This window comes from Budorcas taxicolor, chromosome 16 (genome assembly GCF_023091745.1).
Source record: "Budorcas taxicolor isolate Tak-1 chromosome 16, Takin1.1, whole genome shotgun sequence".
Classification (NCBI taxonomy): Eukaryota; Metazoa; Chordata; class Mammalia; order Artiodactyla; family Bovidae; genus Budorcas; species Budorcas taxicolor.
This window is the reverse complement of record NC_068925.1, coordinates 58185111-58201063: the sequence shown is the minus strand read 5'-3', so window position 1 is coordinate 58201063 and position 15953 is coordinate 58185111. Positions and strand designations below refer to the sequence as shown.

General features: G+C 34.7%; 1 protein-coding gene across 2 annotated transcripts in view; it reads left to right on the top strand.

The window, feature by feature from the left end:
* The window catches only part of COP1 (COP1 E3 ubiquitin ligase), a 230527-nt gene that overhangs the window by 86099 nt on the left and 128475 nt on the right, over positions 1 to 15953 (top strand). For both annotated transcript variants that reach the window (XM_052653649.1, XM_052653648.1), the window contains exon 9: positions 2732 to 2789. In XM_052653649.1, coding sequence (XP_052509609.1) covers positions 2732 to 2789 — 58 coding nt within the window. The remainder of the gene's footprint in view (positions 1 to 2731; positions 2790 to 15953) is intronic.

Here is a 15953-nt window from a genome sequence, read left to right as displayed (position 1 = left end):
CCTTAAATCTATTTCTCACTGCCACTGTATAATCATAAGGGATTTGAAATATTGTTGTTTTTATCACCATCTGATCTGTAGATTGTGGCTAACTTGGAGGTAAGAAGCAGAATTGCCCCAGAATCAAGAGGAACCAGCCCAGTCAATGCTTTCTGATATTATCGTCTAATCACGTTTACTTTATACACACATACACACAGACACATTTAAAAAGCAAAATTAAAGGGATTTATTTCTTCAGATTGCTTGTTGCAGTTTTGCATTTGTTAATACATTTTTCTTAGTGAATAAAATTAAGATCTAATAGAAACTAAATATCAAATTCTGCAGTGATTATACCGACATATCACTTAAACCCTATAGTTTCAATTCTTTCTGATGAGTAGTATTATTTTTTTCACTTTGTTCATTTATGTTTGGCTGTGTTAGGCCTTCATTGCTTGGTGGGCTTTCCTCTGCTTGCAGCGAGTGGGGGCTCCTCTCTGGCTGTGGCGTGTGGGCTTCTCATGCACGGCTTCTCTTCTTGCGGAGCATGGGCTCTGGGGCACATGGATTTCAATAATTGTGGCACAGGGGCCCAGTCGCTGTGGTTCCTGGGCTCTAGAGCACGGCTTAGTATCTGTGGCACATGGACCTAGTTTTCTTTGCTCCTGGATCAGGGGTTGAACCCGTGTCTCCTGCATTGGCAGACTGATTCTTTACCTCTGAGACACCAGGGAAACCCTGATCAGTACTAGTTTTAGACATGTATTTGAAATGTAGTGTTTTTCACTATGCACACTTATGATATCAGTATCATGTTCCAGCTTGCAATCAAAGAAGTCTGAATTACATTCCCATAAAATATTATCTAGAAAAAGTTCTGTTCTATCATCCTCTAAATGTGAAGCTTCATAATTTCATTAATGTTTATACAAATAGGGGATTGGGTTTCATCAGTGCAAGGAGCACAGATTTTAAATACCTGGCATCTCCTCATTTTTAGCCGTATTAGTCCCTGTGTAGAGTATTTTGAAAATAGCATGTGATCTTGTCGTATCAGTTCATGACCCTGTTCGAGGAAAGTAGGCATTGGTTATATTTCACCAGAGAAAATTAATTACCAGATCCTGTTAATTCTTTAATTTGTGGTGTAGATGCTTTGAGAGTCTTATAAGTGAGTCTTATTATAGGAATGATTAAGAACACAACCAATGATTGTCTATTATTATGTGTTGGAGTACTGTGAGAACAGTTCCTTCTGATTTATTAAATTTTTGAAAACATAAGTTTGAATGTTATTGACAGATTTTGTTAATAGAATAAAATTTATTGACTACCCATCATTTTTTGGCATTGTCCTGAGGAATATTAACACAATAAATCTTACACCTTTCTGAAATATCTTGCTCACTTAATAGATGGAGAAGGTAGAGGCCAAATAATATCAATAGCTGCCCAGAGTCATTTAGCTGCTAACAGGTGAAATTCATACTCACTGTGTACTCTTTAAGAGTGCCTCTTAATTATAACCTTTGTGATTATTGAACTAAAGTGAATAATGACTTTGTATATTTATGTAAAGAGATACACTGAAATTAGTGCTCTCAATTGCTTTAATTTCATTAAGGTGGACAAATATAGACATTTCCATAGTAGAAAGAGGGAAGAATTTTTTAAAATGTAGGTAGCTGTTGATCTATCATTGTTGATGTATATGTTAATGCCATTTTCAGATGTTAGTAGTCCTCATAGGCTAATTTATTTAAAGATGGGAGGGGGAGAAGAATGAAGTGAAAAGATAGATATGGTAAGGTGGTACTCTTAGGAAGAAAAGGTAGTCTGTACTTAAAAAGGGTTTACTAAGGTAAGTAGGAGAATGCACAGAGAATATAATCAAATAGAAACAACCACTAGAGAAAGCAAATTATTGGAAAAGACTCTGATGCTGGGAGGGATTAGGGGCAGGAGGAAAAGGGGATGACAGAGGATGAGATGGCTGGATGGCATCACTGACTCTGGACGTGAATCTGAGTGAACTCCGGGAGCTGGTGATGGACAGGGAGGCCTGGCGTGGTGCAATTCATGGGGTCGCAGAGAGTCGGACACAACTGAGCAACTGAACTGAACTGAGAGCAGAGGAAATTAGAACATAGATTTTGGGTTATAAAAGAAAGATTATTAGTATTCTACCACTTTTATTCCATTCCTTTGATAGTTTTCTTTCACATGAGATGATTATCGTTGCTTTTAGAGCTTGAAGTGACTGTAGATGGAGCTACTTGCTCCACTCGTCTCATCTTGCAGATGAGGAAACTGAGTGATTGTGAGGGTGTGTCCAAGGGCACATAGCTCTAGTGTCATGACAGGATCTGTTCATCACAGCTTTTGATTGCGTACTTGTGCTTTTTACAGTATTCTGAGTACTCTCTTCCTTAGAGTTCAAACAACTTAAATGAAAATGAAACAACTATCTGAAAATGAAGTTGTAGCAAATACTTCGATTGTGTATGCCTGTCTTGTGATTATTCCCTATTGACATTTTTTCAAGATGGATATATTTAAGGTGGTGGGATGAAGGGGTAGATTGTTTATTTCCTAATTTTTTAATTTATGGAATACTTATTTATTTGACTGACAAATTATTGACAATAAATATTGGATTTATATATGATATAGTTTAGATTTACTTTTTCTGTTGCTACAAAGAATGTAAAAACTGAAATCACATTTTTTTTTCTTCATTTTGCAGTAGTATTATTGATTCCACAGAATACAGCCAACCTCCAGGTTTCAGTGGCAGTTCTCAGGTAAATGATGTATCTAACAATCTGTTCTAGTGGTGCCATAAATCTTATCACCTGAGTTGTAAAATCACAGATGAGTCCTATCCTAGAGACAGCTGTTTGGTGTGCTCTAGCATTGATTAGGGCTTGAATAGCTCTGGTAAATAATCAGCTGTATATCTGCTCATTACTGATTGAGTTAAAAATTTTTTTTTAGCATGCTAGCAACATTAGGCCTTGAGAGGAAGGAAATAGTGGAAGAGCAAATTATGAGTAACCAGGACATTGTTTCCCTCGGAGATAAGACAGTTATAGTTTATTGATGGATTGCCTATTACTCTGTTGAAACATGAAGCTTTTTTTCTGGAAGGTAGACTACAGGCTTTATTAAAATCAACTCTGGCTTCTCCTTTTCTTTAATTAATTGTATGATTATTTTGATTTTTACTCTCTTCACCTCTGACTTGGGGATGCTGGTATTTGTCAAGTCTAATTTTGAGGCCAGACTGTGTTTTTTTTTAACTTTTCACATTGAAATAATTTCTGACTTAGAGAAAAGTTACAAGAATGTTAAAAATAATTCCTTTATATTCTATATGCAGGTAATCCAGGTGTTCACATTTGATCATATTTGCTTTATCATTCTCATTCTGTCTCTCTTTTACATATATGCACATAAAATTTTTTCTTTAGATTGTTTAAGTAAGGTACAGACATAAAGTTCCTTTATTTATGTACTTCAATTTGTGTTTCTTTAAAAACAAAAATATTATCCTGTATAATCACAGGATAATTTTAAAATTCAAGAAGTTAACATTGATGTGCTTTATATAATTCTTATATCTTATTCAGATTTTTAAAATTGTTCTTACAATTATCCTTTACTTCCTTTGTTCCATAAAAGAAAAAATTAAGGCATTTAAGTAAGGCTTGTCTTTTTGTGTATTCATTTTTTGTGATAGTGCAGTTATTTTTATCAAAGTGGAAAAAATCTTTCATATCATACAGCTTTTATTTGTGTTTCTCTTTTCCCACTGCTTAGATGACTGCCTCTATGACTGTTATGATTAGATTGCGTAACTCCTCTGCATATCCTGTGTTATCTGTGTTACCTTCAATTGTGTGCTTGGATTTGGCAAGTTCATAGATTTGTTTCTATCTCTTCCTGAACAGCCATGAATGCACTAGATCTAGGTGTCTTTGTAAGACATAATGAGATATATCAGCAGAAAATTTTTTTAAGTTTTATTTATTTTTTGACTGTGGTGGGTCTTTGTTGCTGCACACAGGCTTTCTCTAGCTGTGCTGAGCAGGGGCTACTCTTCATTGCAGTGTATGGGCTTCTCATTCTCTCTCTCATTTTAATATTTATTTATTTGGCTGTGTCGGGTCTTTGTGTCATGTGGAGTCTTCTGTCGTGATGCACGGATTTTCTAGCTGCAGTACACAGACTTAGTTGCCAACTGGCCTGTGGGTTCTTAGTTCCCCAACCAGGGAGTGAACTCATGTTTCTTGTTGTGCACAAATTTCTCTAATTGCAGCATGTGGACTTAGTTGCCCTGTGGCCTGTGGGCTCTTAGTTCCCCAACCAAGTATGGAACCCATGTCCCCTGCATTGCAAGGAGAATTCTTAACCACTGGACCACCGGGGAAGTCCCTCAGGAGAACTTTTTAAGAATTGAATGGAAACATCTTTAAGAACTTGAAGAGGGAAAGCAGAATCTGGAAACAGGCTTGGCATTCATAGCTGGGCCTTGATGTTCTCTTCTCAAACATAATCTCACAGAACATCCGCATCAGACACAGTCACTCTGGGACTAGGAAGAAATGAAACAAAAATCAAGATCAGTTCGTAAACTTACCTGAGCACATTTAAAAAATCGCTATGCAAAATACGTTAAATACCAAACACACCTGTATCCTGACTAATACAAGCAGTTGCTGCATCTCTGCTAATTGTGACTTTTATCTCACTGTAGTTTTCTGTTTGTCCAGGTACGATTTATCAAGATACCCGGTCACAGGATTATCCCCCTTCTTGACAGTATCCAATCCAGAGCAAAGCCTTACTTCCTTGAACCCTGCCCCAAATCACTTAACATGAGCCTGTAGTATGTAACATCTTCCTACCTTAACCCATAGTATGCTGTATTCTTCACTGCAATGAGGAGTAATAAAACTTGTTCAGCTACAGGTGTATTCCTATTGGTCTTTGGTTGCAGGGCTTTGACAAATTCTACATAGAGTAACAAGGAAAGCCTTTTTCCTATTGATATTTATAGGACGTTGATTTGGGATTTCTAGCAAATTCCGTGAGTTAGAAATTATAGAAACTGAATCTAGGTGGGGAAAAAAAAAGACATTCAGAATAGTGTTTTTGTCTGTGTGTGGGGTTTTTTTTTTTTCATTTTTTAATTTTTACTCTTTGCATGTAATAAAAGAGACTTAGTTTGAGATGGTACAATAAGCATGTGGTCTCTCCAACCTCCACCCACTAGAAATCCCATTGACATATAGCTGTCCTCATACAGAAAACTTAAAAAGAATTTATAGATGATAAAAAGAATACTTAAGAAGTCTGCCTAACGTGAGTCACCATGTGCAGAGTAAAAGAGCGCTTTTGGTGAAGTCATCTGGGTCTCCCAGGAGACTCCAACCTTAGCATCTGCTGGAGGAGGGGGAAGTTGTTGAGGAGGAAAACCTGCTAGGGCTTCTGGGACAGGAACTAATACGACATATTGTGTCGAAGTCCTTACCCTTCGTTTCTAGGAATACTCTTTATAAAACACAGACTTAAAACAAATTGACATAAAAATAATTGAAAACAAAGGAGTAGATGAGGATAAGCCTGGCAAATGTAAGAATGGTAAGGAAGATGACAAAAACAACGGCAAAGTAAAGTACAGATCAAAATAGAATTCAAGGAAAAAATCATTAGAAGACAGATACATGTTTTCACATAATAAAAGGTATAATCCCACAAGCTAGTAGTAATTTGTGTGACATAATATAAAGGATTGGTATTTATATAAAGCAAAACTTTATTAGAAATTTTAAAAAACTGATTGAAATTTAAACATGGTAGGAGACTTTTAAAGTATACTCATCCCTCAGCATCTATGAGGGACTGGTTCCAGGAGCTGTGGCAGATGCCAAGGTCCAAAGATGCTCAGGTTTCTTATATGAATTGTGGTGTGTTTGCATACAACCTCTGCAGCACATCCTCCTGTATACTTTGTCATCTCTATGATGACTTACAATAACTAGTATTACATAAATGCTATATAAAAAAATTTAAATACAGTGTGAATACTAACTACATAAATAGTTGCCAGTGCAGCTGCAAATTCATTTTGTGTTTTGAAATTTTCCAGAATTTCTTTTGGTGGGGGTGGATATTTTCTGTCTGTGTGTGATTAAATTTGTATTTATAGAATCTGTGGATATGGAAGGCCTACTGTATAGCTCAAGAAATAATTAAAGTAGTAATATTAGTATTTAGGTAACATTTATTTTCCACCTACTGTGCATTGCATGTACATTGCTCAGTGTGATTTACAAGCATTAACTACTTTAATCCTTAGAACTTGAGATACGTACTATTATTATTATTTTCTATTTTACTAAGGAGGAAACTAGGGCAAAGAAGTTAAGGAGAAGTTAAGATATTCTAATGCAGGCATTATGGCTTCAGGACCTGTGCTTTTAAATATTAACTTATAATGCCAACCGTTTTGTTTTGTTTTGTACTTTCTATTTACCAGACACTATGATAGGCTTGGGTTATTGAACAAAAACAAGGCAGACAGAAATTCCTGCTGTAACCCAGCTTTCAGTCTGCTGCTGCTGCTGCTGCTGCTGCTAAGTCGCTTCAGTCGTGTCCAACTCTGTGCAACCCCATAGATGGCAGCCCACCAGGTTCCACCGTCCCTGGGATTTTCCAGGCAAGAACACTGGAGTGGGTTGCCGTTTCCTTCTCCAATGCATGAAAGTGAAAAGTGAAAGTGAAGTCGCTCAGTCTTGTCCGACTCTTTACAACCCCATGGACTCTAGCCTACCAGGCTTCTCCATCCATGGGATTTTCCAGGCAAGAGTACTGGAGTGGGGTGTCATTGACTTCTCCAGCTTTCAGTCTAGTTGGAGATATACTAATAGTAATAAAGATAGGTTATCTTTGACAAAGAGGAGGTAAGAGAGCAAGCTATGTGAATATCTCTGGGCAGATCTAAGCTGAGTGAAAGAAAGGAAGTACATAAGACCCGCACTAGAAGCCTGCCTGACATAGCCCAGATATCTGTTATGACTGGAGAGGAATGAGCAAGGGGGAGAAAAATAGAAATGAGGTAAGAAATGTAAGTAACAGAGGCCACTTAGTGTGTTACTTTCTCAGTCATTATAAAGACTCTGGATTTTCTTCTTTGGTTGAATGAGTCAAACTTAGCTTAATGGGTACTTGCATCACTTTATACTTTGCATCAAGGGATATACATATTGTTAGTAATCTTGGAGCATTGAGAAAACTGGATTGATTCTAAAACAAGATAAATTGTACCATCTACATTCTCAGAATCAGAACCTCGAGTAAACAGCTACTTTGACAATCTGGAAGAGAATAAACCAAAGACTCCTCTGAATACCTTTGTGTCAGAGAGTATACAAATGTTGCTACAAACAACTTAAAAAAATCTGGTGTTGAAAATGTTATATATCAAAATGTATGAAATTTTGGTCAGAATTATCCTAAAAATTAAATCATTAAATGGATTCATTTTTAGATGAGAATAAAACTAAATGAACCAGGCGTTGAACTCAAGAAACTGGGAAAAACTTAAGATGGTAAATGTAGAGAGATTAGAAAAGAAGATTATATATAAGATGTTTCAATATATAATTGAAATTGACTATTATAGTATTGAGTAGATTAGGAAACTTGGTGCTGGTGCATACTAATAAAAATAGAGCTCTTAATAAATGGAACAATTTGAATAGACCAATAACCATAATTGGATATGATTCCAATTTAAAAAAAAAAAAAACCTCAAGAAAATTTTTTAAGGGTTTGTAGAGAGTGTGACCAGCTGACTTTAAATGGTTATTTGTAGAATGAATGCTTCAGAAGTATATTACAAGGGCATTTACCCAATAGGTTATTTTAATGTATTCTAAGACTGCTCTAACAAATGGGACACAATAAAAATTTTAAATATAACTGAAAGGTAATTAAGAGTTTACCCTATGGTGAAGGTGGTTACGCAGATCAGTGGTAAAAAGGAAGATTAAGTAAATTATGTTGCGATACCCTGGAAACCATTTGCTGGAACTTGGCTTTCTATTTTATCTCTTACTGTAAGAGTTCAGATCAGCTAAATAATGATTTAGATAATAATAGAATTGTAGAAATTAAGAAAGGGGACAATGTATAAGAAAGTACCACAAACAAAATTTTATACCCAAACTGGGAAAGGTATTATCAATATGTTAGGCTAATTGTTTAATTGCTTCAAAATAAAAAAAGTTTCTTATATCCATTCCATGTTTTTGATGAAAGCACCAACAGGCAAAAAGTAGATGAAGAACATGGGGAAAAAAGATAAACCCAAATGGTCCACTCACATGTAAAATAATACTCAACTGTGTGATTTGGTAGTGATAAACATATAAATTTCTTATAAGAATGATTCAAAGTACTATCTAAAAGTTATATACCAATATTATTTATACAAGCAAAAATTCTGGAAAAATAAATATGCCCAGTCATAGTAGAATAGCTTCAGAGACTGGTACAACTGTTGAATATACTATTTTTCTACTCTTAAAAATAATGTTTATAGTTGAAATGGAATTGATAAAAAGTTAATATAATGTAGGTGAAGCCAGAAGTAATTATTTTATACCTCTGAATTTTTATAATTGCCTGTTTTTACCTTAGAGTTTTTATATAACTTTAGTACAATTAGTAAAATCAGGAAGTTAATGTTAATATAATATCATTGTCTGAGACAATGTATTTAAATTTCAGCAGTTTTGCCACTAATATTCTTTTATAACAAAAGGAAAATTTTCTTTGTCCAGAATGAATCCAGAATCACTGGTTATATTTAGTTGTCATGTTTCTTTAATCTCTAAATTGTTTTAGTTCCTCAGTTGTACATGAGGTTGACATTTTTGAAGTGTAAGTTAATAATTTTGTAGACTATTCCTCAGTTTGATTTTGTCTGATATTTCCCTATAACTGGATTCTGAGTGCCCATTTTTATCATAAATGCTACAGCCACCAGTGTGGTATCCTTTGTTAGTTTGTCACATCTGGATATGGTGTATCTGCTCAGTTTTGGTGATATTACCTCTGATCATTTGATTAAGGTGATGCCTGCCAAATTTGTTTGCTATAAATTTACCATTTTCTCCTATTTGAGCATGTATTAATGAATCTTACTTGAAATAATAATAATTTTTTTTGCCCAAACAATAATTTTTAATTTCTACATTAATTTTTAAATTTTTTATTGAAGTATAGTTAATTTACAGTGTTTTTGTTTCAAGTGTATAGCAAAAGATGCATATGTATGGATATATATATATGTTTGTATTATAGGTTATTTTGAATATTTTGAGCATAGTTCCTTGTGCTATACAGTATGTCCTTGTTGTTTGCCTTTTTTATATACAGTAATGTGTGTATGTTAATCCCCGAACTTCTAATTTAACACCCTCCACATCTGTGCTGTCCTCTTTGGTAACTATAAGTTTGCTTTCTAGTCTGGGAGTCTGTTTCTGTTTTGTAAATATGTTCATTTGTGCCATTTTAAAAATTCCATGTGTAAGTGATATCATATGATATTTTTCTTTCTCTAATTTACTTCACTTAATATAATCTCTTGATCCATCCATGTTGCTTCAAATCGCATTATTTCATTTTTTTTAATGCCTGAGTAATAATTCCTTATTTATTAGTTAGGACTTCCATTCTAAGGGAGATCTTTCCTTCCATCTCTTTTGTTTATATGGTTATGAAATCATGGATTTAAAAGTTTTTCTGTTAATCATTTTGAAGCTCAGTCTGTTCCCTGTTTGGCTGGTTGGAAATCCTTCAAGCTGATCTTCAAGTTCTTATCATTTTTTAAGTACCTTCCTACATTCTTAGTAAGATATACCAGTATCATCTTGTACTTACCTTGCCCCAGTTCTGTAATCAGCCATGTATCCAAGAAGTCCTGTTTTCTTTTAATGGCGTATGATACTTCAAAACAAAGATTTGGATTTTAAGTATGCTCATTGCTCGTAGAGTGTCATTGCTTGTAGGCCTTCTTGGTCGACAGAGCTAGGAAACATGCATATCTGTATATATAACACATTATATATTTATTAATTACATGTTAATCACCTTAAGTGTTTGATCAAAGGACTCACAGGAATCAAGGAGTTTATACTTGTGGAACTTGATTATAGGCAATAGATACAGTACAACCAAGCAGAAGAAGAGTACTCATTGAAAAGGATGTGATTTCAAGCAGTCCTCTTTGTCCTTGTACCACTGAGTCACAGAGGAACTGCTTTGTCTCCAGGTTCAGAATGACTACTAGCTTACATTCTCAAGTACCTTAGTAATGGGAAGTGCAAATTTGGCTTGTAGTCAGATCTCTTATTTTAAGCTAGTCCCGTAGGCAGTGCATTATAGTTATGTGACCAGTTATTAACTTATAGACTTCACTGAAATAGGTAAATCATAAATTCAATTATTATTACTAAACAATATTGACAGAGTGATGCAATCTGTTCCCAAACAACTCTCAGGCCTGTGGTTATGAAATACCATTTATCTTTGTTTAATACATTTTGCAGTATAGGTTAAGAGTCAGTAGCTCTGTAAATAACCATGTGGGCAACCCATACCAGCTGAGATTACTCTCTACTATTCAGTTGATGAACATCATTTATATAATCATCTATGTATGTAACATATCTGTGTTTTTGTATCTGTCATAAAAGCTGTGGATTCATGCTGATGACCTCCCATTACAGTTCACTATTGCAGGGTTCATTGTAGCTTTAGTGAACTTTGCCATATCTTTAATTCCCTGTTCTGACAGAAACCTAGTTCTCATTACCAAAATATACATTTTACTTATTGTCATAGTCTTAATTAGTGTGTGTATATATATATGTTTGTGTGTATATATATGTATATATATACACATACATAAACTAGTATGGAAATTACTAAGAAAGCAAATCTACTAACTAGTGGTGAATATTTATTTAAATTCCTTTATATCTTTACTCTGAGAATATAGTTACAAAAATACAGTGTGTTCAAAAGTTACTTGGATTTGATTGTTAATTTTTCATCGGTATTAGCTGCAATATTTCTTTGAAATACAGTTTAGCTCATTTGCTTCTGTTTGTGTTCCATCACCAACCCTTACCTTTATGACATACAAACTTTCTCTGAAAATATGAAATATTAACCTGATTTTGAAGGTCATAGCTATACAGAAAGTCATACTCAATATAATACCACCCCTCCTCCAGCCTTTCTACCAATTTCCATAGCCTTCATCTTTTCCCACTATATTGTTTCTTACCCTTTGTTGGTAACCAGTTGTATTAGTCAAGTTTTCATGATGCATATGCATACTCTTATGTCTTCTTTTTTATACAGAGGGTGGGTTTCCTGGTGATTCTCTTCTGTGCTTTGCTCTTTTAACAGTTTATCATGAAAACAAATCTATAGAAATGCATTGAATTCTTCGTTATTTTTATAGCTGCAAAAGATTATTTAATCAATTTGTTACTTAAAGAGATAGTTTACATTATTTTGTAATTCCAAAGTAGTGCTGCAGTGATTAATTTGTACATATATATTTTCATATCATTGGATGGTGTATCTTCAGTGTAAATTCCTAGATGTGGGATTTCTGGGTCAAAGATGGATGAATAGATGGGTGGATGGATAGATAGATGGACAGACAGAGAGACTGATATTTCCAAATCATCTTCTTCCCCAAAGGATTGTACCAGTTTGCACTTTCCCCAGCAGTATATGTGTCTGCTCTCCTAGAATCTTTCTCAGAGCTTCTCTAGTGGAATGAGTTTTACTTTAAAATTTTTGCTAATCTGTCAAGAGAGAAATATATCTCAGAATACTTTCCCCAGCAGTAGATGAATGGGTCTGCTCTCCTAGAATCTTTCTCAGAGCTTCTCTAGTAGAATGAGTTTTACCCTAAAATTTTTGCTTATCTTCCAAGAGAGAAATATATCTCAGAATAGTTTTGTGTTTCTGTAATTATGAGTTAGATTGAACAAATATCATATGACTGCTGGTATATTAATATACTTATTAGTGGATTATATATTCATATTTCTGGCCTATTTTTTTTCTATAAAGTTTTTTATCTGTTTTCAATTTTTAAGACTTGGCAATCGGTATATTAGGAAAATTAGCACTTTATCTTTGGTAAATGTTGCTTATATTTTCTTCTGTTTTTTTTTTAAACTGTTCAGAATTTCTAAATCATTATTTTAAAGTTAGCAATCTTTTGTTGCCTCTGGGTTTTGAGTCATAGTTCTAAACGTCTACCTCTAACTAGGATGTAGAGATTTATCTGCGTTTTCTTGTCTCATTTCATTTGTTACATTTGGACTCCTGTTCTCTTTGGAGTTTATTCTGGTATATGTTCTGAGGTGTGGACCTAATTTTATCTTTATCCAAATGTCTAGTTAGTTGTCCCAGATCACTTGTTATTTATTTTTATTTTAGGCTGCATTGGGTCTCTGTTGCTACTCAGGCTTTCTCTAGTTGTGGCAACCAGGGGCTACTCTTTGTTGCTCACGTGGGCTCAGTATTTGCAGCTTGTGGGCTCTGGAGTATGGGCTCAACAGTTGTGGTGCACAGGCTTAGTTGCTCTAGGCATGTGGAATCTTCCTGGACAAGAGATTGAACCTGTGTCCCCAGCATTGGCAGGTAGATTTCTTATCCACTGTACCACAAGGGAAGTCCCCTGTGTGTTCTGACATGCAGCCTTTCTTATATCAAAAGTTCTGTGTGTATATGGATTTATTTCTGGTCTTTCTCTTCTGTCTACTGACATATTTCTCTCTTCATCTTTCACTGTCACCTCTTTATGTTTTAATGTCTGATAGAAATTAATTCCCCCAGCCCCCTAGCTTCTCTTTTTCAGTGTTTTACAGAAATTCTTTCCTGTTTTGTTTCTTCACATGAACTTTAGTATCAGTTTTTCTAGCTGCATAAAAAAGCTTCTTGGTATCTTTATTCAAACTGCCTTTAACTCATAAATTACCTTATGGAGAACTGACATATTATGATATTGAGTTGAGTCTAGGTTTTATTTATTTCTGTTTAAGTTTATTCCTAAGTTGTTGTTTTTTTTTTTACAATTGTAAAGATTTTTAAATTTTGAGATAAATGTAGATTCACATGCAGTTTTAAAAAATAATTCAGAGATAGCCCATGAGAATCCCCTGGTGATACAGTGGTTAGGACTCTGTGCTTGCATTGATGGAGGCTTGGGTTCAATTCCTGGTCAGGGAACTAAGATCCCAAAAGCTGTGTGGTCAGAACAAAACAAGCATCAACAAACAAAAACAAAGAGAGAGCCTATGTAGCATTTGCCCAGTTACCCTAATGATAACACCTTAATAATATTGAACTTTCTAGTCCATGAATATCTTTCCATTTATTTTGGTCTTTTAAAAATTTCTCTTGGCAGTGTTTGTGTTTGTAATATAGAAGCCTTCCATGCTTCTGTTAAATTAATTTCTAATTCTTTTTTGATGCTATTATTGATCCAGTTGTTTTAAAATTTTCTACTTTGTTGTAAATATATAAACATACGATTGATTTTTGTATGTTAACCTTATTTCTTATTATCTTGCTAAATTTTTGAAACCATTTTCACTCATCTGTTTTTGGCTGCACTGGGTCTTCTGGGCTTTCCCACTGGGCTTTCTCTCATTGAGGCAAGTGGGGGCCCCTCTTTAGTTGCGGCGCCTGGGTTTCTTATTGCAGTGGCTTCTCTCGTTGCAGAGCTTGGGCTCTAGGGTGCACAGGCTTAGTTGCTCCATGGCACGTGGAACCTTCCTGGATCAGAGATCAGATCCATGTCCCCTGCATTGACAGGTAGATTCTTAACCACTGGACCACCAGGGAAGTCCTTGCTAAACTTATTAATTCTAGTTGTTTTGTAGATTCTCACGAAATTCTGTGTAAAATCATGTGATCAGCAAAAATATTTTTGCCTTTTCTAATCTTTTTGTGTGTCTTCTCTTTTCCTCCCCTCCACTCCTTCTCCCTTCTTATCCTTTCCTTCCCATCTCTCCTCTCTTTTTCCTTTTACCCTCCCTTTCCTAATACTTCGACTTATGTGTTAGCTCTACATTTTTGTAGATGCCCTTGATAAAGCTGAGAAAGTATCCTTCTATTCCTAATTTTTTGAGAAATTTTAACATGTATAGGTGTTGGATTTTGTCTTTTATGCATCTCTTGAAATTATTATATGGTTATTTTCCTTTATTTTGCCCACTTGGTGAATTGCATTGAGTGATTTTCAAATATGAAAACAACTCTGCATTCTTGGACTAAACTTCATTTAGTCATGATGAGTTATTCTTTTTATATGTTTTTGGAATCAATTTGCTGTTATTTTGCTGTGGATGCTTGTTTTCATGAAGGTTCTTATTCCCCTTCTTTTTTCCTTCCCTTCCTCCAGTATCCTCATTGGGTATGGGTATTACAGTTATGCTGGCCTCATGAAACAAATGGGGAGGTGTTTTCTGAAAGGTTTTCGCAAGACTGATGTTATATCTTCCATGAATATTTGGTAGGATTTTCAAATAAAAGTATCTGGGCCCTCTCTTTAGAGTTATATGCTGGGTTTTGGTGTACTTATTCTATCTTATTCTTTAAGTCCATAAGTGAGATATTATAGCTAATGTATACAAACAGTATTTGAAATCACTTGCTTGGTTACTATATCCTTGCTTCTCTTTCATTTTGTGTCTCCAGTTTTCTAGTTTGTTTTACTGAACTTTTCAATTATAAAATTTCAGAAATTTTTAAAGAAATGGCTTATTGATGATAATCCTTGCTTTCATTCACATGAAAAAGCATTTTGCTCAGCATTCTGTTGTTGTAGGATAGTTTTGTTGGATCTGAATTTTAGATTGAGGTTATTTTCTTTCAATTTTTTAAGTAAAACCAAAGCTTAGGATGTTCTAGCTGCTATTATTGCTTCTGAGAAGTGTTTTGCTTCTTTAATTGTTCCTATTAAGTGAATTATCTTTTCTGTTTGTGTGATTTTAAAATCTTTCTCTCTTGGGCAGAAACACAGTTTTGCTTTAGTTTATGTAATTGTGGGTTTCTTTTTGTTCTTCCTTGATAGGAATAGTTTCTCTGTCTGTATTCATGTATGTTTTCAGTTTTGGAAAATTATCAACATTAGCTCTTCAAATGTGTCTTCTTCCATCTGTTACTCCCTTCTGGGTCTCTGGGTGTCCACATTTAAACCTTATTATTCTGTCCTTCCTGTTTCTTTTGTTTGTTTGTTTCTTTTCTTTCAAGTTTTTGTGTCTTCCTGACCTTTATCCTTCATTTTGAGTAATTATTTTAGATTTGTCTTCCAGTTTTCAAGTTCTCTTTTTATTTTCCAGATCTAGTGCTTGCCCTTTTTTCATATTTGTCCTCAGATTGTCCTCTCCTTGCCCTCTTTCTACATTGTTCTTTTTTGTTTACCTGTACTTCTCTGAGTTCAGCTTCCTGTTTGGCTGTTAATCTTTTAGTAAACAGTCTTTTTTTCTTGTGATCCAAACACTGCTTTAAAATATACTTCTTTAAAAAAATTATTTATTCTTAGTTGGAGGACAATAACCATCTACTTGTATCAGGAGTTCACTTAGATAAGTGTTTTGTTCATGGTAGTAACTTTGTGTTTCTTAATACATTAGCAGTTAGTTGTATTGGTTAACTTGTGTCATCTAAGGATCTCATTATGTAGCTTATTTCTGTGTCTGTTAATGTGCTGCAAGCATAATAGATAGAAACCATTTATGGAAGTTTTCATACCCTTCTAGTTAACATCCAGTACTCTTGCCTGGAAAATCCCATTGATGGAGGAGCCTGGTAGGCTGTAGTCCATGGGGTCGCTAAGAGTTGGATACGACTGAGCGACT